This window comes from Aethalodelphis obliquidens, unplaced genomic scaffold, assembly GCF_003676395.1.
Source record: "Aethalodelphis obliquidens isolate GAN/ISIS:26980383/991018 unplaced genomic scaffold, ASM367639v1 scaffold44, whole genome shotgun sequence".
Lineage (NCBI taxonomy): Eukaryota > Metazoa > Chordata > Mammalia > Artiodactyla > Delphinidae > Aethalodelphis > Aethalodelphis obliquidens.
Genome location: NW_020837988.1, coordinates 11,949,768 through 11,972,548, shown reverse-complemented (window position 1 = coordinate 11,972,548; position 22,781 = coordinate 11,949,768). Strand labels below are relative to the sequence as shown.

The window sequence follows — 22,781 nt, the reverse complement described above, 5'->3', positions numbered from 1 at the left end:
TCCTTGGCAGGTGATGGGAAACCCAGCAGGAGCCAAGGTGCCAGAGTCGTTGAACAGTTGTCACACTTAGACATGGTTTGAAATACCAGAAGAGGAACGTTGCTGTGTCTGTGCTCAGCAACAGTTCTCTAAACAAGGGTTTTGTTCTTGCATGCAGGGAGCTGAGGCTCTAATACAGGAAACAAAAGTGAGAAATTATAGTACAGTCTAACAACTACAATAGAAATAAGTGAAGGAGAACATAGAGCATTTGTGTTCTGCTGGAACGTACATTCCAATGGGGGAAAGGTGGGAAAAGTGAAATACAGGATGTCAGGTGGTGACAAGGCTGTGTAGGAAAACAAAGCAGAGGATGGTAAGGAGTGGGGAGAGACCTTTGCTGATGAGGTGGAGGTGTGAGCACCTGGATATTTGGAGGGGAGCCTTGCTGGCAGAGAGAAGAGCAAGTGCAAAGGTCCTGGGGTGAGAACGCCAGGACAAGCCAGAGCCTAAGCGTGGCTGGGTGGAGGGGGCAGAGGTTGTGGGGCCTCACTACTGGCTTCTGTGCTGGGCTTTGAAGGAAGTAGCCCTGTGGGGGCATCTACCAGAGGTGCAGCTTGGCTTGAGGAGGGGCCGCCAGGGCCTAGCATTTGGAGACTGACGTGGGTGACATCCATAGACAACGACTGAAAAAGCAGAGAGGATGGAGTAGGCTTTTGTGTTTTTGTTTCAATGTGTATGGAATGTGAAGTACTCTTAAAAGCACTAGTTTTTTAACTGAAAAAAAAAAACACATTCAGTCAGTACAAAAGGGTAATGATGTAAACAATCACCTTCCCAACGTTGTCCAGACGAGACCCTTGTTACTTCAGGATTTTTTTTTTAATGAGAGCTTTATTAACGTGTAACTGACATACTATAGAGCTAACCCAGTTACAGTAATTTTACTACATTCACAGAGTCACAAATCCACTACCACATTCAAATTCCAGAATATTCTCATTACCCCAAAAAGAAACCCATTAGCTGTCATGCCTCAGTTCCCCTCTCTTTGCCTCCACTTGTCCACTTTCCGTCTCTGTGGATTTGCCTGTTCTGGACATTTCATACAAATGGATTTATACAATATGTGACCTTAGTGTCTGGCTTCTTTACTCAGCATAATGTCTTTGAGGTTCATCGTTGTTATAGCCTGTGTTAGTATCCAGTCCTTTATCTTGCCAAATATCCTATGGTGGTTATTTCACATTTTGTTTTATCCATTCATCAGTTGATAGATATTTGGGTTGTATCTACTTTTTGGCTATTGAAATAATGCTGCTGTGAGCATCTATGTACACATTTTTATGTGGAGGTAGTTTTCAGTTCCTGTGGAGTGGAATTGCTGGGTCATAAAGCAACTAAGTTTAACTTTTTGAGGAGTCGTGGATCTTTCCACAGCAGCTGCACCATCTTGCATTCCAGACAGCAGTGATAAGGGCTCCAACTTCCCCACTTTCTTGCCAGTAGTTGCCGTCTATTTTTTTATTTTAGCCATCTATAGGGTGTGAAGTGGGTTCTCATTGTGGTGTTGCTTTGCAGTTTCTTTTCTTTATAATCTTTCTTTTTTTAAATGTCTGGATTGAATAATAGTTATCATGGATAACACGTTCCTCCCTGGACAATTTGGAGGCCTTTCCTTGCAAACACTCATAGCCTAAATGGAATTGAATGTCCTGTTACTATCACCAACATTCATTACATTCAACAAAATAAAATCGTAAAAGGTTGATTTAGTTGAACATGAGTACCTGTACTCCAGTTTTATAAAGATGAATACAGAGGTCTCTTTATATTACCTGTATTCTTTAGATTTTATAGAAATGCTCAATCAGAAATGATGTGATCTTCTTGAAATTGACATAGCTAGCATCTTCCCTAATCATTTCTGTTAAAGTCGGCCTATTTCTCCGTTTAACTGTGCATGTTCTTAAGTGTCATTTTGTAATTTTGATATTCAGATTTATAGAAAAGAAGTGAAAATCATACAAAGAATTCCTGGATCCTCACCCAGACCCCCAGATGGAACCCCGTTCCTTTTCATTCTCTGTTTCTTTCTGAACTGATGGAGAGTAAGTTGCAGCGTGATGCCACTATACCCCTAAATCCTTCCACGTGTATGTCTTTAAAAACAAGGACATCATCTTACATAATCAGACCTTAACACTTGATAACAATACCGTTATCTGAACCACAGACCTTATTCAAGTTTAGCCAGCTGACCTAATAGCCTGTGTTGTAAATGCTTTCTCTGGTTCACATGGAAGAGGAATGCCTGGGCCACTGCCTTGAGCTAAAGATGTCTGTAGTCGCCTGTAACTGATAGTACTTAGCCTTTTCGTGTCTTTCACTACCTTGACACTTTTTGAAGATCAGTCTCATTGGGGATTGTTTTGCTTCGTTATGATTAGTCCAGGGTTATGTATTCCAGGCAAGAATACCACTGAAAGGGTTTCCCGTGGGGTACAGCATGGTGGTCTATCTGTCTCATTACCCATGCTGTGACCTTGCTTGTGTGGTTCAGTAGGAGCTGCCAGGTTTCTGGACTGTAGCATTATCCTTCTCCCCTTTATAAATTTATTGGAGGAGAACTTTGAGACTAAATGAATACTTGTTTCTCACCTCATTTTGCCTGCTGATTTTAGCATGCTATGATGCAATAATTATTATGGTGTTTAATGGTGAGTTTTTTACATTTCCCCCATTCTTTCAACATTAATTGGAATTTTTTTCTAAGAAAGAGCAGTCCCTTCACCATTTATTCGCTTATATATATCAGTATGGACTTGTGGGTATGTATTTGATTCTATGAGTCATAATCTGATAACTGTTAAACTCTGTTGCTCAGACTGTTAGGATTCCTCCTGTGCCCTTTTGACATGCCGTGTCCGTTTTTTTTTGGCTGCGTTATATGCAGCATGTGGGATCTCAGTCCCCCAACCAGGGATCTAACCCATACCGCCTTGCAGTGGAAGTGCAGAGTCTTAACCGCTGCACTGCCAGGCAAGACCGCCGTGTCCTTTTTAAAGCACGTCCTGACTTTCTGGCCCCAGGAGAGGCTCCAGGCTCACCTTCTAGTCCCTGGCTCCTTTCATGGTGACTGTATTTAGCAACCAAGATCTGGATATTGGGTGTGCTCTTTGCTACTGAGCTGTTGTTGCATCTGAGCCCTCCCAGGACAGAGCTAGGAACTGTATATACTAATTCATGCATACGCATCTATATTCACTTCTGTATGTATTTAGCTGTATATATGCATTTTTAAAAACCATGAGTTCATACTGATATCTCTGATTCCAACCCAATTCCATAGGATTCCTTCTCACTTCCCCTTATTTGTAAATTCTTTCCCTGACAGAAACGTGGCTCTCATTATCAACATGATATTTGCTTATATGATGTAAATCCCTTAAGTGTCCACCTAACCTGATTTTAGAACTCTAACATATAGTCCTGTGAGAAGCATTTACTAACTAGGGTACAGAATTGGGTTCTTCTGTGAGTTGAGGTCAACGCATAGAAGAGTATCCAGTGAGAAAGTACTGGTTTCCAAAGTTGCTTATGCGAGTCCTTCTCTTCCACCCCCTTCAGTGTAATTTGTACTATAGTTAGTTTCTTTTGTTACACTTTGCATTCCATTGTGGCTTCCTCACATACCCTGGTTGATTTTTTTTTTTTTGGTAATTTACATATATTGTCATGGAATTACATATGATTGTATAATTTTCATAAATGTTTATATGGCTTACATTAATTAGCTGTTATTATTAATGAGTCACCCTGGGATCAACTGACCATTTAGGGCAAAATAGCAATAAATAATATATATCATTAAAGATTTTAATACAAAAATAAACCATCAAAGTACCAGGAGGTAATCTCATATTAGTTTTATTTTTTTAATTTATTATTTTAAAATTTATTTATTTTAGGGCTCCCCTGGTGGCGTAGTGGTTGAGAGTCCGCCTGCTGATGCAGGGGACACGGGTTCATGCACCAGTCCGGGAAGATCCCACATGCCGCAGGGCGGCTGGGCCCGTGAGCCACGGCCGCTGAGCCTGCGCGTCCAGAGCCTGTGCTCCGCAACGGGAGAGGCCACAACAGTAAGAGGCCCGCGTACCGCAAAAAAAAAAAAAAAATTATTTATTTTATTTATTTTTGGCTGCATTGGGTCTTTGTTGCTGCGCGCAGGCTTTCTCTAGTTGCGGCGAGCGGGGGCTACTCTTTGTTGCAGTGCGCGGGCTTCTCTTTGCGGTGGCTTCTCTTGTAGTGGAGCATGGGCTCTAGGCGTGCAGGCTTCAGTAGTTGTGGCACACAGACTCAGTAGTTGTGGTTCTCGGGCTCTAGAGCGCAGGCTCAGTAGTTGTGACGCATGGGCTTAGTTGCTCGTGGCATGTGGGATCTTCCGGGACCAGGGCTCGAACCCATGTCCCCTGCATTGGCAGGTGGATTCTTAACCACGGCACCACCAGAGAAGCCCGATTCTCATTAGTTTCAAATACATCAGCTTGTGTAAGCTAGGCCAGAGTTAATTTTTATGTTATCTATGTGGGTTGTACAAACAAATTATAAAATGTTTTAGCATGTTAATTAATTGTAAATTAATATCTGTATATAAAATCAATGTGAGCATTCCAGTTTTTTTAAATGTACAAAGCCATCATAAACAAGCCATTCAAGTTACCATTAATGATTTCATAGAGTTAATATTTCTTTCTGGGTTGTTTTCTTTTTTCTTTTTTTTTTTATTTTTTTTGGTCCTTGTCAAATATATAAACATCCAAGAGTTGATGATGATACTTAAAAAAATCTAATGTTCACATCTGGAGATTACTTTGGCACTAATTCATTCTAAAAATTGACAAATAAAAGCAAAGGAACAAACATTTAATGTTTTTTTCTATACAAACTGTAATTTGAAGGGATTAAATAGCTGATGACTGGAGGTTCTTTTAAAAGAATTCCAGCTAAGAAATGCAGAAATGTTAGAAAAATCACCATTTTGTGATACCTAATAAAATGTTGCATGTTGGGAAGAGTCCTCAGCAGCTGATGTGGTGATGGATGATGGTGGACCAGGCAGCTCCTGGAGCCTACTGCACCTCACTGCAGGTGGGACCAGCAGAGTGTCCCCTGAGATGAAGCATTGGGAAGCCCACAGCACCTCCCGAAATTGACCTGGGGCTCATCCCCCCTGAGATGTAAGGGGAATAGAAGACCACACCACACTACACCACACCTAGAGGATTCACCTAGCAAATCTAGAAGTGCCCACGGGAAGTTCTCACCACAGGTGTCCTGGCTTCCTCCCCACCTAAGTGCCACAAGCATAGAAAAGGCGTCAAAAGTGACTGTGGTATAATAAATAAGTAGTAAATTGATCTTTCTCCCTGGTTCCTGGGACAGAGCTCCTAAATCCCTTGGAAATTCCTGAATGATAGGATCGTCTTTTGTTATTCATAACAAGGCCCTTTCAATTCATGTTAATGAATGACTCTTGGTCGGCCCCTGGATAGTTTCAGGCTGGATGCTGGTCACCAGAAAGACCAAGACTTGATTACTGGGTTGGAACTCTCAGCCCCACCCACCCACTATCCCCTGACCTCTGGGGAGGGGAGAGGGGCTGGAGATTGAGTTAATCACCAACATTCAAATATTTAATAAGAACCCCCCTGCCAATGCAGGGGACACGGTTTGAGCCCTGGTACAGGAAGATCCCATATGTCATGGAGCAACTAAGCCTGTACGTCACAACTACTGAGCCTGCACTCTAGAACCCGAGAGCCACAAACTACTGAGCCTGCGTGCTGCAACTACTGAAGCCCGCTCGCCTAGAGCCTGTGCTCCGCAATAAGAGAAGCCACCGCAATAAGAAGCCCCGTGCACTGCAACAAAGAGTAGCCCCCGCTCGCCGCAACTAGAGAAAGCCTGCACACAGCAATGAAGACCCAAAGGCAGCCAAAAAAAACTATATGATGCCATCATTTTAGGACATTAAATTGTCAAAGATATGTTCTTTTAAAAGATTAACACAAGCTTTTCTTGGAAAGGGTAAAACCAGGGATTTTCATAGAGGTGACATGATCCTACAGGTACAAAATCTTAAGGAATTACACAAACTTTAAGAACTAGTAAATGAGGGCTTCCCTGGTGGCGCAGTGGTTAAGAATCCGCCTGCCAATGCAAGGGACACGGGTTCGAGCCCTGGTCCGGGAAGATCCCACATGCCGCAGAGCAACTAAGCCCATGCGCCACAACTACTGAGCCTGAGCTCTAGAGCCTTCAAGCCACAGCTACTGAAGCTCACGTGCCTAGAGCCCGTGCTCTGCAACACAAGAAGCCACCGCAATGAGAAGCCCGCGCACAGCAATGAAGACCCAACGTAACCATAAATAAATAAATTATTAATTTAAAAAAAAAGAACTAGTAAATGAGCTTAGTAAGGTTGCAGAATATAAGGATATAACATCAATACACAGAAGTCAACCAACAATTCAAAAATGAAATTAAAATTCTATTTATGTCAATACAAAAAAGAATAAAATTGGGACTTCCCTGGTTGTCCAGTGGTTAAGACTCCGCACTGCCAGTGCAGGAGGCATGGGTTTGATCCCTGGTCAGGGAACTAAGATCCCACATGCCACTCCATGTAGCCAAAAAAAAAAAAAAGGAACAAATTTAACAATAGAAGTGCCAGACCTGCACACTGAAAACTGAAATACTGCTGAGAGAAACTAAAGATTAAATAGTTGTGTGGGGGTGGGGGAGGGACAGACTGGGAGTTTGGGGTTAACTGTTACAGAATGGATAAACAAGGTCCTACTGCATAGCACAGGGAAGTATATTCAATATCCTGGGATAAACCATAATAGAAAAGTATATAAAAAAGAATGTATATATGTGTATAACTGAGTCACTGTGTTGTACAGCAGAAATAAACACATTGTAAATCAACTATACTTCAATTAAAAAATTAAAGGACTTCCCTGGTGGTCCAATGGTTAAGACTCCCTGCTTCCACTGCAGGAGGCACGGGTTCAATCCTTGGTCAGGGAACTAAGATCCCGCATGCCACAAGGCATGGTCAAAAAAATTTTTTTAATAAATAGATGCGTAGAAATCTCATGCTTTGGGTTGGAACATTCAATATTGTTAAAATGGCAATTCTCCCCAGATTGCTTTATGAGTCAATGTAATTCCTATCGATAGGTGCTTTTGTAGAAATTGAGAACACATTTTTAAGATTTATATGGAAATTCAAAGGACCTAGAATAGCCAAAACAATTCTGAAAAGAATAATAAAGTTGGAGAACCTACACTACCAGATTTCAAAACTTACAACAAAGCTACAGCAATCAAGAGGTTGTGGCATATAGATTAAGGAACAGAATTGAGTCTATAAATAAACCCTTTTTAAGTTTATGGTGAATAAAATTTCAACAAACGTGTGAAGACAGTTCAGTGGGGAGAATTATTAGTCTTTTCAATTCTTGACACGTGTTATACACAAAAATTAACTCAGAATGGAGTACAGACCTAAATGGAAGCTGAAATTGTACACATAACAGAAGAAAATATAGGAGAAAATCTTTACAATTTTGGCTTAGGCAAAGAGTTCTTAGACACAACATCAAAAGCATGAGCCATGAAAATAAAATTGATGTTAGAATTCACTTAAAAGGTTTTGCCCTTCAAAAGACATCATTAAGAAAAAAAAGTCACAGAAAATATATCTGACAAAGGACTCCCATCCAGGACTCATCAATAGTCTTACAACTGAATAGAACAACCAAACTTAAAAATGGACAAAAGAACTTGAATAGATGTTTTACCAAAGAAGACTCTTCAACAGGGAAATGCAAATCAAAGCCACAAAGAGACACCGTGTCACATCCACTAGGACAGCTTTAATCAAAAAGACAGACAGGGACTTCCCTGGTGGTGCAGTGGCTAAGATTCAGCCTGCCAATGCAGGGGACACAGGTTCGAGCCCTGGTCCGGGAAGATCCCACATGCCATGGAGCAACTAAGCCCGTGCGCCACAACTACTGAGCCTATGCTCTAGAGCCCGTGAGCCACAACTACTGAGCGCACGTGCCACAACTACTGAAGCCTGCATGCCTAGAGCCCATGCTCCGCAACAATAGAAGCCACCGCAATGAAAAGCCCACCTGCTGCAACGAAGAGTAGCCACCGCTCGCCGCAAATAGAGAAAGCCCGCATGCAGCAATGAAGACCCAATGTAGCCAAAAAAAAAGACAGACAATGCCAAATGTTGGCAGGGTGTGCCCAACTGGAACCTTTTCACATTGCTGAAATGTGAAAAGGTGCATCCCCACCTTGGAGAAAACGAGGAATTTCACACTTGGCAATCTACCCAAGACAAATGAACAAACGTTCATGCAAAGACAGCAAATGTTCACAACAGACAAAAAGGAAACCAAAAGTGCATCAACTGACAAGTGAATACAAACAGAATATGCTCTACTTATACAATAAACAGGAGAAAATGTGCATTCTATGCTGTAGATGGACTGCAAAACATTAGGTGAAATCACAAGACACCAGAATACTATATATTGTGTGATTCCACTTACAAGAAATGTCCAGGAAAGACAAATTTACAGATGCACAAAGCAGGACAGTGGTTGCCAGGGTCTGCGGGGGAAGGGGGGCTAGAGTGGGCATCAACTACAAATAACTCAAGGGAAACTTTCTTGGCATGAGGATTATGCACCTCTACAAATTTACTAAAAAATTCTTGAATTGTAAACTTTCAATGGGTGGATTTTGTAAATTATACCTCAGTAAATCTGCCTTTCTATGTCATTAAATATTTTTATTTGAATAATATAATCAGTTTTAATTAATCACAGGGTTTTTTTAATTAATATATATTAATATTTACTACAGTGTAGATGTTCTGGGGCTGCTCAGTGATCTGCTCTGCTTTTCAGATCCCTGTTAGGAAAACGTTTGATACTGTAAAAGTGCCGAAATAAATGTCCTTGCAGCTAAACCTTTGCACACAGCCATGGTTCTTTCCTCAGAATTCTGTTAATTCTGTTAAGGTTCAAGGTGTACTTTCATAGCCCTCCCCAGCCCCGCTGGGCGTTCCGGGTGTGGCCATGCGTGTCACATCTTTGCTAATTTGATAAAAGGTTCAAAGCAGCGTCATTCCTCCCTTGTGATGGTGCAGAAACACGTCACATTCCAAGGGGTCCAGCTCCTGCAGGTCCAACCTGCACCTACGGAAAGGATGAAGGGCAGGGACACAATGTCAGCACTGGGTATGGTGTTGCCAGCCAGTCCCAGTTGTGGGAGACTCTAAGGACCAGTGATCCTGGTCCTTCAACAGGACACTGCACAGAGCAGAGAGGATGATCCTATTAAAGAAGACCCTAGGGCTTCCCTGGTGGCGCAGTGGTTGAGAGTCCACCTGCTGATGCAGGGGACATGGGTTCGTGCCCTGGTCCGGGAGGATCCCACATGCCGCGGAGCGGCTGGGCCCGTGAGCCGTGGCCGCTGGGCCTGCACGTCTGGAGCTTGTGCTCCGCAATGGGAGAGGCCACAACAATGAGAGGCCCATGTAACGCAAAAAAAAAAAAAAAAAAAAGAAGACCCTAACACAACTAATGCAATGTATGAAGCTCTAAGAAAAAGTAAAAGAACTCAGTACAATCAAGGAAAATATTGGTTAGATCTTTAATGATATTTAAGAGTTTGTTATATTTTCTTGGTTGGTTCCAGGTACCTACTACTCTTTAAATTACTCCAAAACGTGGTGTGAAACGTATTTTACTATGGTCACAGATTCTGAAGGTTAGGGAGTGAGACAATTGTTTTGTCTGGTGCCACAAAGCAGGTCTTCTGGGTCTTCAGCTCCAATTTTCAGATTAAGAGAAGCCACACCCCCCAGCCTCACCCTCACCAGAGTCTTGACCAGCAGCCATGATGGGATGAGACTTCTGGGGGTCCTGGGAGGCAGAGAGTGTGTTTTACACAAGAGGGTCACACATCCTTTGTTTCTATTCCCGTTGAGAGGTGGAATCTAACTCTGTTATGATGTGATTTCTTTGCTGTTATGATTCCTACTCATCTTGTGTGAAACTTGTAGGATTTAAGCTATTGTTAAGACATGTTATGTAGCTCAAAATGGAGTCACACTGGCCAACGTGAACGTCCATGTTAATTGTTTTGAAATGTCTGTTGTAGCACTGCGAGTATCTTAAGTGATAAACTAAGAGTGTTACTTTAGATAAGAAGTTTGATGGATGATATATGTCACTGGAAGAGAAGGAACAACTGATAGAGTGAAGACCCCTCCCCTGGGGGGTAACTGTTGCTCCTTAAGAGACCACTAAGCCCAGTGACTTGAAGACTCTTCCCTGAAGGACCCGACTCCATGTTGTTGAGAGCTGTTCCAGCCTTTTGAACGTTGCCAGAGGCCCTGTCAGAGCAGAAGGCAACTTCCCATTCACACTTGTCTCAAGACCTGTGGCCAGACCAGAGATGCTGCTTGTGCTGAGACGCCTCCTTCTCAGACTTCTTCTTGGAGTGGTTCATTACCCCCTTTTCCCTACTTTGTAACCGTGTGTAATAAACTGAGTGATTCGTGAATTGAATGTTGGCTACTGTTCCCTACATCTCCACTCCTGATTCTCACCTGCCCTTACTGCTAGGCCGTGCCCTTCCTTCACAGTAGAAAGGCCTCTTGGAACATTTGCTCTTGGAGTCCAGCGGCCAAAATCCCATGGGAGTTGTGTGGGCGGTCCTCGGGCCAACAGCCCAGGCTGTTGAAATGGGGCCATCTTGACGGCCAGTCTTCATGGCCAGTCTTTATGGCTGCAGCACGACCAAGCTGATTACAACTGCACGAAAGAAAGCCCAGCCCTCAGCCCACAGAATAGGAGAGAACCATAAACCGCTGCTCCAGGCCACTGCGTTTGGTTGGTTTGTTTGTTTTTAGGCTGCGCCACGCAGCATGTGGGAATATTGGATCTTAGTTCCCCGACCAGGGATCGAACCCATGTCCCATGCAGTGGAAGCGCAAAGTCTTAACTACTGGACCTCCAGGGAAGTCCTGGAGTGGTTTGTGGGATGACTGTACTGCTATTATTTACTCCCAAAGGATCCTTTTCTTTTTTTAATTTTTTTAAAAATATTTATTTATTTATTTATTTAGGCTGCGTTGGGTCTTCGTTGCTGTGCGTGAGCTTTCTCTAGCTGCCACGAGCAGGGGTTACTCTTCATCACAGCGTGCGGGCTTCTCACCGCGTCGTAGGCTTCTCTTGTTGCAGAGCATGGGCTCTAAGAGCGGAGGCTCAGTAGTTGTGGCGCAGGGGCTTAGTTGATCCGCAGCATGTGGGATCTTCCCAGATCAGGGATCAAACCCGTGTCCCCTGCATTGGCAGGCAGATTCTTAACCATTGCACCACCAGGGAAGTCGGGATCCTTTTCTTTAGAAATAGATACATGCTGAAATATTTATGACATTTGACGTTTGCTTCAAACTTGCTGCATGTGTTAAGGAAATGAGGGCACACATGACACAGGATTGGACACGAGCTGGTGGTTACCTGTTGAAGCTGGGGATAGGTCCCCTGGGCTTCATAATCCCATTCTTTCTAGCTTGGTCCATGTGGTGGGCCGCCTCCTTGTCCTCATGCTCCTGTGCTCTCCTCCGGCGCTGTACTGGGGAAGGTCCGTGTGACCAGCAGAAAACAGCAGAAGCGATGGCACTTCTGACACTAGGTTGTAAGGGACACTGCAGGTTTGTTTTTGGCGCTTTCTGTTTCCCTGGCTTGCGTTCTCTTGCTGCACGCAGGATCTTCGTTGCTGCATGTGGACTCTTAGTTGTGGCATGCAGGATCTAGTCCCCCCACCAGGGATTGAACCCTGGCCCCCTGCATTGGGAGTGCAGTCTTGCCCACTGGACCACCAGGAAAGTCCCTCTGTTTCTGTTTCTGAGGCCTCACTTGGGGGACGCCAACTGCCTTATAGAGACGCCAGAAGCTGTGGGCAGCAGGGAACTAAACCCTCCAGCCAACAGCCCACTGCATATCCTTGAGACCAGGTCCCAGGCTCACAGCTGACCACAACTTCACAACACTGGAGCCGGAATCACCCCGCAGAGCAGCTCCCTAATCCTCGTTCAAGACAGTAAATGTTGGTCGTTTTAAGCTGCTAAATTCCAGGGTAGGTTTTTACCCAGCAATAGGTGACTAACATAACAAGTGTGGTATTTTTCAAAAAGCACTTGGGTTATGGGAAAGCAAACTTTTGCTCAACCAGCGATTCAGCAGTGCAGCAGGACAGCTGGCTCTAGCATCGCGGTTTTCAGTGGCAGGAAGCCTCAGAAGCACACACCGAATAAATACCATACTGGAATGCTCTGTCTTTGGCCAACTCAACTTCCTACACGTAAAGGGACCAGTGAGACTCTTAGATAGAGAAAACTCGCAAATACTCATCAAAAGTTAAGACATTTCGAAAAGATACCAAGGTCAGTATTTCGCATTAAGTTCTATGGCCTAAAAGGCCCTCCTACGCGCAATCTAGGGGTGTGTGTTTGTGATGATTCTGGTGTTGAACATTTGGGGGCTCAGACCCCGCGAGGAGGAGGAGGAAGTGGGGTGCTTGGCGGGCATTGGCGGCGCGGGCTCCGCCAGGCCCACCACATTGGTCACAAATCATGGGCCCCACCTGGAGCTGCAAAATGCTCCTGGGTTGAGCGCATGGGCAAATGTCCAATACTCGCCATGCGGCTGGAGAACCCGGGTCGGCCGTGGCGTCTGGGGCAGGAGCTCCTGGCAGGGCGACCACATGCTGACTTGGTCTGGAAGGAGCGAAAAGCTCGGCAGGCGCACCGATCCCTCTCCTGGAAGGGCGCGCCAGGCCGACACCCGCGGATGAACGTCCGGCGGTAACTTCCAGGAGGCCGGACAGCAGCGACTGGGCGCGAAGGCCGCCTCAGGCTGGACGGCGGCCATCCGCTGACCCCGGCTCCTAGAGGGGACAGGCCGGGCCCGTTTGTCCTCGCAGAATGACGGCTGCATACCCACAGAAGGAGGCGTGGCCGTGGGAGACGCGCCCGTTGACAGACGCGCGTTCCAGCACCTCACGGAAATGCCACGCCGCGCCCACGTTCCGCGTGGGGCTCAGCGAGACTGTGACACTGCCCCGCCCCTTCAGCTTGCGGGCTGACCCCTGGGGATGCCCGGGTCCAAAAAATGCCTGGGGCAAAGGGCGTAGAAGCCCCAACGGGATAGGCCTCCGTAAACGTCCCCACCGTCGCACCGCCCACGCAGGACGCGCCCACGAGGCCGTGCCCACAAGATGGCGGCGGCGCGCAGACGCCAGGGCCCGCGCGCATGCGCTCTCCGCAGCCCGCCCGTCGCGAGCGGAAGTCGCGTGACCCCGGAAGTGGCCGGCCGGGCGCGCGCGGGCGGGGCGGCAAGGTTCGTCATTCTGTGCGGGAGGGAGCGCTAGAGCGGCGAGGACGATCCTCCGGTGAGCGCGGGCGGCGGGGCTGGCGAGCGCGGTGGGCGCGGCAGGCGGGGCGGCCGCGGGGGAGGAGGCCGGGGCCGCGCCTTTGTTCTCGCCGCCCGCCCCGCCCGCCAGCCCAGCCGAGGGGTCTGCGCCGGGCGGGGGCGGCATTGACAGCGGGCGGTGGCCTGGGCGTAGGGCGGGCCCACGTGCGGGTCGGGGGCGCTGGGATCCGGAGGCGGGGGCTTGGGTGCTGGGGGCGGGATCCGGGGGTTGTGCAGGCCTCTTTTGTGGTCGCCGCTCGTGCCCAGGACCCCCTCCCCGCTGGTGCGCGCGGGCCCGGGCCAGGCCGGACGCCCCTTCCCTTGGGCGGTGAGGTCCCCGCGCCCCACCCCACGCGCCGGGCCGCGCCCGGCCCAGATTGCAGGCCCTGCGGAAGTGCGGGCCGCGCCATCGCACTTAAAGGATCCTGTCGCCTGCGGCCGCGATTGAGTGGCGTTAGGGCGTGAGTCTTCTAGAGGAATTCCAAAGGAAGCAGCAGGGAGGTCTGGAAAAGCGGGCCGGCCCCACCCCGCCTGCGGCGGCCGGGCGGTTCCGGGTCCCTAGCGGCCCTTTGTAAGATCTGATCCTCGCACGGGTCCCAGCCTTGGCTATCTTTACTGGCAACTGGTGGCCCTGACCCACCTCCTGCACTTCCAGGTTAGATCTGAGCGGGTTTCAGATACTCCTCAGGGATTCTAGGGGGTGCGACGGTCATCCTTACCGAAGGAAGCCCAGTGGCTGCCCCATCGCTGCTCCTCTCTTTGTCAGCACTGCTGCGGGCTCTTCTGGGGCAGGGTCCGGAAGGAGGGTCCTGAGACTACCACATGTTTGCAGCGGTTCGCAAATTCTAGGTCGCAGACCCTTACAATTGGAGATATGGTTGGCAGACACTTAGGATCTCTCATGCCATTTTAGGACTTACCTGTGAGACTGAGGTTGGCCTTGTCATCTGAGCCTTAGGAGAGTCCTGTGTTTGAAGAGTGAGACAGAACTGACCTGTGTCTTGAACAAAGGCTTTGGTTTGCAGCTAGGACGTGTCCGAAGGAACCCTCTGGTTAGAGAGGACCCAGCAGGAGGGGTCCCTTGAGGCAAGGGCCTGGGCAGTTCAGAATAAGCAGCAGGACTTGGTCCTGATGTTGCCTGGAGGGACCAGGGTGCTGCTGTTTCCTGGGCAGCAGGGGAGCTGTGCTTGGTCTCCCCTAGGAGCAGGCTGCAGGTTCCATTTAGCTCTGGGTGCTGGACCTGGGGTGGGGTCCCCTGAGGTAGGCAGGGCAAGGAGGTAAGTGTGGCCCCTCTGGGCCTCAGGAGCCAGTGTCTGGGGCCTTTTCAAAGTTCTGGCTGTCGTTGCTTTCCTGTTACAGAAGGTGCACCTCTCCTTGGGCCCAGGTGGGGCTTGGCCACCTGCAGAGATCTGACGCAGATCACCTGGGGGACTTGCAGAGGGGCAGGAGGGGGAACACTGGGTCCCTCCGAGATGCCACAGCCCATGCTACCCTGCCCACAGGTGTCCCAGACCTAGCTAGAGGTGAGTATGGCTGAGCAGGAGCCCACAGCCGAGCAGCTGGCGCAGATTGCGGCTGAGAACGAGGAGGATGAGCACTCGGTCAACTACAAGCCCCCGGCCCAGAAGAGCATCCAGGAGATCCAGGAGCTGGACAAGGACGACGAGAGTCTGCGCAAGTACAAGGAGGCCCTGCTGGGCCGTGTGGCTGTGTCCGCTGGTGAGTGGGCCCTGGTGGGTGTGTGTGGACACCTGTCGCTTTTCTGGATGTTTGCTACTATTTTCCCCACTGGTGAAACTCTAACTTGCTGTCACTTTGCAGACCCCAATGTCCCCAATGTTGTGGTGACCCGACTGATTCTGGTTTGTAGCACCGCCCCGGGCCCCTTGGAGCTGGACCTGACAGGTGAGTGGCATCTCTGAGGTTCCTGGCTGGGGCTGCCTGGCACCCTGCTGCTTCCCCTAAAAATAGTTTGTTGGGGTGCTGGTGCCCTCTTGTGGGGAGCACAAGAAGTGTAGCCAAGTGGTCTTAAAAGGTTCTGGCTTTGGTGTGGTCTAGGTCTGGGTTGCCAAGGCTTATGTGGGGGCGCCGGGTGGAAGGGGCACCCCACCAGGGCCAGAGGCTTCCCCTGGCTGAACCTCCTAGTGTGGCGTTCCTGTCAAATGCAGGTGATCTGGAGAGCTTTAAGAAGCAGTCCTTTGTGCTGAAGGAAGGTGTGGAATACAGGATAAAAATCTCCTTCCGGGTAAGGAGGAGGCTCAGGGAGGTGCCAGGGTCTGGGGCTGGGGATCCTGGCTGAGCCCTGCTTGGGGTGCCTCCTTGCAGGTGAACCGAGAGATCGTGTCCGGCATGAAGTACATCCAGCACACGTACAGGAAAGGCGTTAAGAGTGAGTGAGGGTGGGCGCCAGGCCCGAGCCCCCAGGAGGGAGGTGGCCACCCAGGGGCTCAGGGATCGGGAGGGAGAGAGGAAACACCCAGCTCTGCTCCCTGACTGACGCCTTTTCTGCATCGCAGTTGACAAGACCGACTACATGGTGGGGAGCTATGGGCCTCGGGCGGAGGAATACGAGTTCCTGACCCCCATGGAGGAGGCCCCCAAGGGCATGCTGGCTCGAGGCAGCTACAACATCAAGTCCCGCTTCACAGACGACGACAGGACTGACCACCTGTCCTGGGAGTGGAACCTCACCATCAAGAAGGAGTGGAAGGACTGAGCCGTGGCTGGGAGGTGGGCAGGGCGGGCGGACGGAAGGACGGACATGCCCCTCCCCACCCCTCCCGACCCCAGACCAAAGTGCTGACAGGGCCCGCCCACGCTGCCGCCACTCCCCCTGGTCTGCCTCCTGGCCGGCCTGTCTGTCCCTCCTCCACCCTTCCAGCCTGCTGGCCCCAGCCTCCTCGGTGGTCTAGTGTTGTCGCTGCTTCCGCCTGTGCTGTGGGGAGGGAGGTCTACACCTCCCCTTCTGTATCCCTTGAGGTTTCCCCACTGTCCTAACCCGACCTGAGGTCCTGGCAAGGGAGCCAGGCATTGCAGAGGGGCTTAGGTCCCCTGGGCCTTCTCTGTTGCCCCACCTCGTGTTCTGGCACGCCCTCCTGGTGGGGGTGGGGTGTACCACGTGGGGCCTCGTTGGGCCGGTCGTCCTCCAGCTTTCACTTCTCCCCGGTCAGTCCATCCATCGCTGTCAGTAACCGTCTAACCATGATGCCTTAACATGTGGAACGTGTGCTGAGGGGGCGTCACTAATCTCCTAACCCCGTGTCTGCATGAGCATGTGGTCTCCCCCAGTCCCTGCCCCGTCTGTGATCCCCGTGGCCCGAGAAGGTGTGTGGGATGTGCTGCTGCTGCTCCCCGGTCTGCCTGGGCCTGGCCAGTCCCCCTCCCCCTGGCCAGGGCTGCGGGGACGGCTCCAGGGGCTTGGGAAAGCCAAATGCCAAACCTTGAGCGGCCTCCAGTCCCATCTGGGAGGCTGGGTGTCCTCACACCTCTGCCTTCTCTGTCCCGGTGGGCAGTGCCTAGAGCCCACGGCCCCACGAGAGAGCCCTCAGCAGACAAAACCAGTGGCCAAGCCTTACCTGTCCCGCCTGGGCCTGCCGGCCTGGAGTCATGTGCCTGGCCTGTCGGTATTTATTGCCTCCATATGTGCCGTCCTCTGGGCCCACTGGCCTGCTGCCTCTGCCCCCAGGCTCGGTGCCACCATCCCCAGCAGGCCAACCAGGACCCAGCCAGGACAACTGTGGGACCAAGCTTGCACAGCTGGAGCCGTCCCCTGTGCCCCCCACCCAACCCTGCCCCTCCCCGGTCAGGCCCGGGCCTAGAACGCACAAGAGCCTGTCCTGCTTCTCCTTTTCTGACCGGGAAATAAACTCCCCCTAAGGAGCCAGGGTGTCTGCTGGTCGTCTCCTGGTGGGAAAGGGGAAGTGGGGCCCCATTCCTCTGCTACCCCAGGGCACCCAGAGGCCGGCCAGGGGCCAGGTGCAGTCGCCACTGCTCCTGTGGCTGTTGAAGGATAATGGGTTTTAAGCCCTTTCTTAGTCATGTCAGCCCGCGAGGCCAGTGCTACCCTTTCAGCTCTTGTGGGGAAAGGGCGGGGCACAGTCAGGCCCTGGACCTGGTGGGGTGTCCAGAGTGGCTCCGGCACCCGACTCATGGGCCCTGTCTGAGCCTCTGGGAGGGAACACTTTCAGCCTCAGAGAAGAGGAATCGTGCTGAAGACTTGGGAACAAATGGGATGACTGGGTCGCAAGGGACCTGGGATAAGGACTCCAAGCTAGGTAGGAAGGTGGAGAAGTTGGCACCATGGGCAGCAGGGCCAATGGAGGGTGACATGGAAGGCCGGCCAAGCCCCTGTGCCCTGTAGGGCCAGGCAGGGCCAGAGGTCCAAAGGTGGGATTGGTAAGGTGAGATGAACGGGAGGAGATGGGGACCCTCGCTGCATGGAGGTACAAGAGAGCACCTAGCGAGCCCTGAAGGACTGCCAAGGGCCATGCATGCTCCACAGCCAGTCCCGCTGACCATCAGGGTCTCTTCAGGACCTTGGGGTAGCAGGGACTGTGCTGCCTCAGAGCATCACCTCCAAGGGCACCCAGTACCTAACACACCCTTTCCCAGCCCTGAGGCAGGAAAGGGCAGTTAGGAATCCCCAGCTCCGGAGTGTCGGTTCCAGAAACTCCCTTTTATGGCTCAGTGTTGGTTGCAGAATCTCCCTTTGTGCTGAGCCGGTGAGGAGAGTGGTATGTGTCACACCTAGGCAGCCGCTTCCCTGATCCCGCCTTGGCTGCACTCTTCCCAGTGCTTATCAGTAGGGTGAGCCCTCCCAGGACCTTATCACCAGCTGGGATGGACTCGGAGGTACCCTTTCACCTCCACCCGCAGTTCAGTGACCACATGTCATGCCAGGATGGCACCCACAGGGCTGGCTATCTCCTGGCCTTCCTTACCAGGGCCCTGGTGGGATTTTGGAGTCTGGGCGCTGGGCTGGGTAATGGGATAAAATGCCACTTGGTGCAGCAGCTGGCCCAGACGTAAATCCAAGAGCCGTACCCCCCAGCTCTGGAATCCACAGGGGTCAAGGACCCTAACCAGCCTCTCCCAGGACTGTCTGCTGGAGGCAGGGGGAGGTAGTGAGACTGCACAGCTCTGGGTTCCGAGGCCCAAGGCCTTTCCCACTAAACTCAGACACAGCTACCTCTGAAACAGCTCTACCCTTGGAGGGGAAAGGCTCCCAGGCGGTGGCTACAAGTTTCAGTCTGCAGGAGCCCCGGGGCCAGCCACAGCCGCTCTATCTCTCCCTGTCCACCTCCTAAGAGGTCCAGTGAAAATCTTCAAACCTAGGGTCAGCCTGTGCTGGCAGCCGTTTGGTTTATTGGGCGAGGGCCTTCCGAGGCTCCGGCAAGCCAGGAGGCCTACTAGCTCTTGGATTTTCCAAGCTTTGGTTTGATATGTGAACTCAGACCCCAAGTGCCAAGTAGTACAGACACGCTGCCAACAGCCAGGACTTTGTTCTCGTTCCTCCTCTGGTGAAGGATTACATGAGGTGGCACCTGCAGGACCTGCATGACGTGTCTCTCAGGTCCCAAGTCTAACCTGATCCTTCTGGTTCCACCCCAAACCCAAACCTGTCTGTACAGCTCAGTGCCGCTGGGCCGGGGCTCCCTGCCCTAGTGAGCCAGTGCCTGTGACCCTTCCTCTCCACTCCCTCCCTCTGTCCATAGCCCTAGTCATCCCCAAGCTTCTGCCTCCTCAGCCATCCCCTAGATGGACCCTTCTTCCACTGAGGAGAGTGGCAGTGGACACAAGGTCAGCGCCTTTATTGTGACTACTCACCAGTTATTGTAGCTTGCTAGAATCTTCTCCATGCCCAGCACTGTCATACTTTACAATCAGGGTCCACTTCAGTCCACCAGGGCCACGCTCACCACTGCACCTTCTTCCTATGTCCCAGCTCACGCATGTGCAGGGCTGTGTGGCCCATGGCACAGCCCTCGCTCCCCTGCTCCTGCTCCACAGTGGAAACCTGCAGTCAGGAGGACTTCCTGGGTGTCCAGGAGCCAGCTGTTAACTCCCTCAATGCCTCCAGTTGGGTTGAAAGGGAGTTGTTTTATTCTGAGAACTTTTTTTGTTTTTTTAATATTTGGCCACACCAGCCGGGACGCAGGATCTTAGATCCCTGACGGGGGATCAAACCCGTGCCCCCTGCTGTGGAAGCGTGGAATCTTTTTTTTTTTTTTTAATTTATTTATTTTTCTGGCTGTATTGGGTCTTCGTTGCTGCGACGCAGGCTTTCTTGAGTTGTGGCGAGCGGCAGCTACTCTTCGTTGCAGTGTGCAGGCATCTCATTGGGTGGCTCCTCTTGTTGCAGAGCACGGGCTCTAGGCGCACCGGCTTCAGTAGTTCTGGCACACGGGCTGTAGAGTGCAGGCTCAGTAGCTGTGGCGCACGGGCTTAGTTGCTCCGCGGCATGTCGAATCTTCCCAGACCAGGGCTCGAACCCATGTCCCCTGCATTGGCAGGTGGATTCTTAACCACTGCGCCACCAGGGAAGTCCCCAAGAACTCTATTTTTGAGAGTAGTCTTTATCAATATGTTTTATCACTCAGTTGTTCAACCAGTGTTTAATGAGCACTTCCTCTGGGTGTGAGAGACCCCTGGAGGACATCCTGAAGCAGCTGTACTGGGTTCAGAGAGATGCCAGAGCCACAGCCACTGGCTCTGCTCTCCAAAGGTGCACTCCAGCTCAGGGCACTGGTATGAGAGTGAACACGGCTCCGTCGCCTCTTCCTAGAGTTGCCCATGAAAGGCATGTGAGTGGCCTTAGGAAAAAGACAGACGCTGGCCCTCCCCTCAGGGCCAAGGCTTGCAGAGGTGTACAGTGAACCTGGCCTGTGTCCTGGGGGGAAGGATGCACCCCTGCACCTCACCCAACTACTGACCAACCCCAGAGACTGGAGACCTGGGGCATCCCCAAACATGGCCTCCCTCCAGCTTTCTGGGAACCCCACTTCCCTGCGGACGTGCTTTGAGAAGGTGCACCAATGCAGGCAAGGCATGAAAATACCGTGCCCTGCCCAGGCCAGAGCCCTGGTTTTCACAGAACGATGACTTGGCTGGGTTCACCTGGGCTGCAGAACAGTGGCCTGTCATCACCTGCATCAAGGTGTGTCCCAATTACCCTTGGCTTTGGCCATGGAGGCCCAGACTGAACCAGAGTGAGAGTCAACCACAGCCAGCAACTCAGATCCTTGCTGTCCTGCGTCTGGTCTGTTCTCCCCTTGGTCCCAGTATTCTCATCTTTTGTAACTACTTTACCGTATGCTGTGAGGCTAAGCTGCCTCCAAACCATCACAAACTAATCAACATCTTGGTATCTCTTCACTCTGTCCCTATCAGATGAAAAAACTAAAGTCCAAAAATTTAGGCATCTAAACTCTGATTTCATGAGTGCCTCTGAAATCTAGACGTGGTACAAATGTCCCTTGTCTCAGACCCAAATTGTGGTCTGTAAATCGGGGTCATGGCAATCACAAAAATGTTGGGAGATAGGGCAGGAGATATGAGGCAATTCCCACCCTTTCCCAGAGAGCAGAGGGTGCCTGTGATGGCTTATTTTGAATCACTGCCACTCAGCGGGCCAGGACCCCACTGAACTGGGGTGGAGGCTGCAGCTGCAGAGACACATGTTCATAGCCTTTCGTTGCCTGAGGCCCAGCTCCTGTACAGTGCCTTCTGTGAGGTAGACAGGCATCCCAGGAGCTACAACCACCTCTGACTGACTCTTGTTCTACTGGCCCTGGGGGAGGGGCACAGAGAACCTGGTCTTGACCTTCAGGAATTCATATTCTAGGTGAGGAGGTACCACAAGAGATGAGAAGACAGGCCCTCAGGAGCTACGTGTCAATAAATGCAAACTCTCAGAAGTACAAAAACATCTTTTTTTCTATGTTTTACCATTTCTGAAATCAGGATGTTATTATATTGCCAACGTGTACATTTAATGTGGGAGTGTCCTCCTTTTTCCTGTCAAGTTATTAAATCGATGATGAATGAAAATCAGTGGGGTTGGCATTTCACAACCGAGGAAGTGAACACAAATGAAGAAGAGAGTGTAGACGGGGGTGGGGTGGGGTTAGAGTTAGGCTTTGAGCTGTGAAGGAAAAGGAGCTGCTCCGTCCAGAGCCGCGCCGCCCGACAGAAGCAACATTTGGGCGACGTATGTTATTTTAAATGTTCTAAAGCCACGTTAAAGAAAAAAACTGGAGGAAAAAAAAAGCTTTAATACTTTTACTTAAGTCATCGTATACAAAATATCTCAACATGTCAATATAAAAAGACATCAAGGGAATATCGTACACTCCCCTCCCGTCCTCAGTCTTGACGTCCGGTGCGTGTTACGCTCACTCCCAGTCACGCTGCTCGGCCGCATTTTAGAGCTCAGTGGCCGCTAGCGACCCCCCTAGTGGACGGCGCGGGTCTACCCGGGCGCCTGAAAGCGACCCAGGGGCTGCTTCGTGGGACTGGCAGCCGGTGGGAGGGAGGGAAGGTGCCGCAGGAGACGGTGCCGGCCCTGACCCTCTCACCAAGGCAGGCGGCCCCATTCCGGGCCGAGCCGAGTCTTGCCGGCCCCATTGCGTCCTGCCTCGGTCCTCCCCGCGCCCCCCGCGCGCTGCCCCTGCGCCTCGCTACGCCGCCACCTGGAGCGCCCGAGCCGCCCGCTGAGGCCCCCGGGGCGACGCCCGAACCAGAGCCCCGCCACTGCAGGGGCCGCACGGGCCTCACGCGCGCCGGAAGCGCGTCAGCTCAGTTTCCAGTCTGCAGAGCTGGGGGGCGGTGTCAATTGGGGATACGCGGTCCAGTCAGAAAGCAACACGAGGGGTTTCGGAGGCGCAAGCGCGGCTCCGCCCCTCAGCCGGGGACTCCGCCCCATTGCCACGTTCGACGAAGGATCGCGCGGGGTTCGCGCATGTCTCGGCCAATCAGGAGTCGCAGAGCCCAGGCCCCCGAAGGTAGCAGCCATTCCAGACCCGCTGAAGGTGTAGGAGAAAGCCACCAGTCACAAGGCCAGGGAGAGAAAGTTCTCCGTCAGGAGCCAATGAGAGGCCGGGAAAGAGTGGGAGCGCGAGCTCCTTGGCCAATCCTGGGCGAGGGCGAGGGAGGTGCCCGTAGCGATTCCGAATCCGGGGCCGTGGCCAGTGTGGACGCCCAATGCGAGAGCGGCGGAGGCGGGCCCCGCAG

The 22,781-nt window shown here is 51.1% G+C and overlaps 1 protein-coding gene across 4 annotated transcripts; it reads left to right on the top strand.

Moving 5' to 3' along the window:
* The first annotated feature begins 13,423 nt into the window (after positions 1 to 13,423).
* On the top strand, positions 13,424 to 21,475 carry ARHGDIA (Rho GDP dissociation inhibitor alpha). 4 transcript variants are annotated; one of them, XM_027081022.1, is made up of 6 exons: positions 13,424 to 13,530; positions 15,053 to 15,269; positions 15,372 to 15,455; positions 15,719 to 15,795; positions 15,876 to 15,939; positions 16,067 to 17,431. In XM_027081022.1, the coding sequence occupies exons 2-6, from the start codon at positions 15,080 to 15,082 to the stop codon at positions 16,264 to 16,266; spliced, it is 615 nt and encodes a 204-aa protein (XP_026936823.1). In that variant the 5' UTR covers positions 13,424 to 13,530; positions 15,053 to 15,079; the 3' UTR covers positions 16,267 to 17,431. The 4 variants fall into 4 exon arrangements, with proteins under 4 accessions (XP_026936823.1, XP_026936822.1, XP_026936824.1 ...); XM_027081021.1 differs by lacking the exon at positions 13,424 to 13,530 and adding an exon at positions 13,815 to 14,205; XM_027081023.1 differs by lacking the exon at positions 13,424 to 13,530 and adding an exon at positions 21,394 to 21,475 and having other exon boundaries at positions 14,237 to 15,269; positions 16,067 to 16,280.
* Positions 21,476 to 22,781: the final 1,306 nt, after the last annotated feature.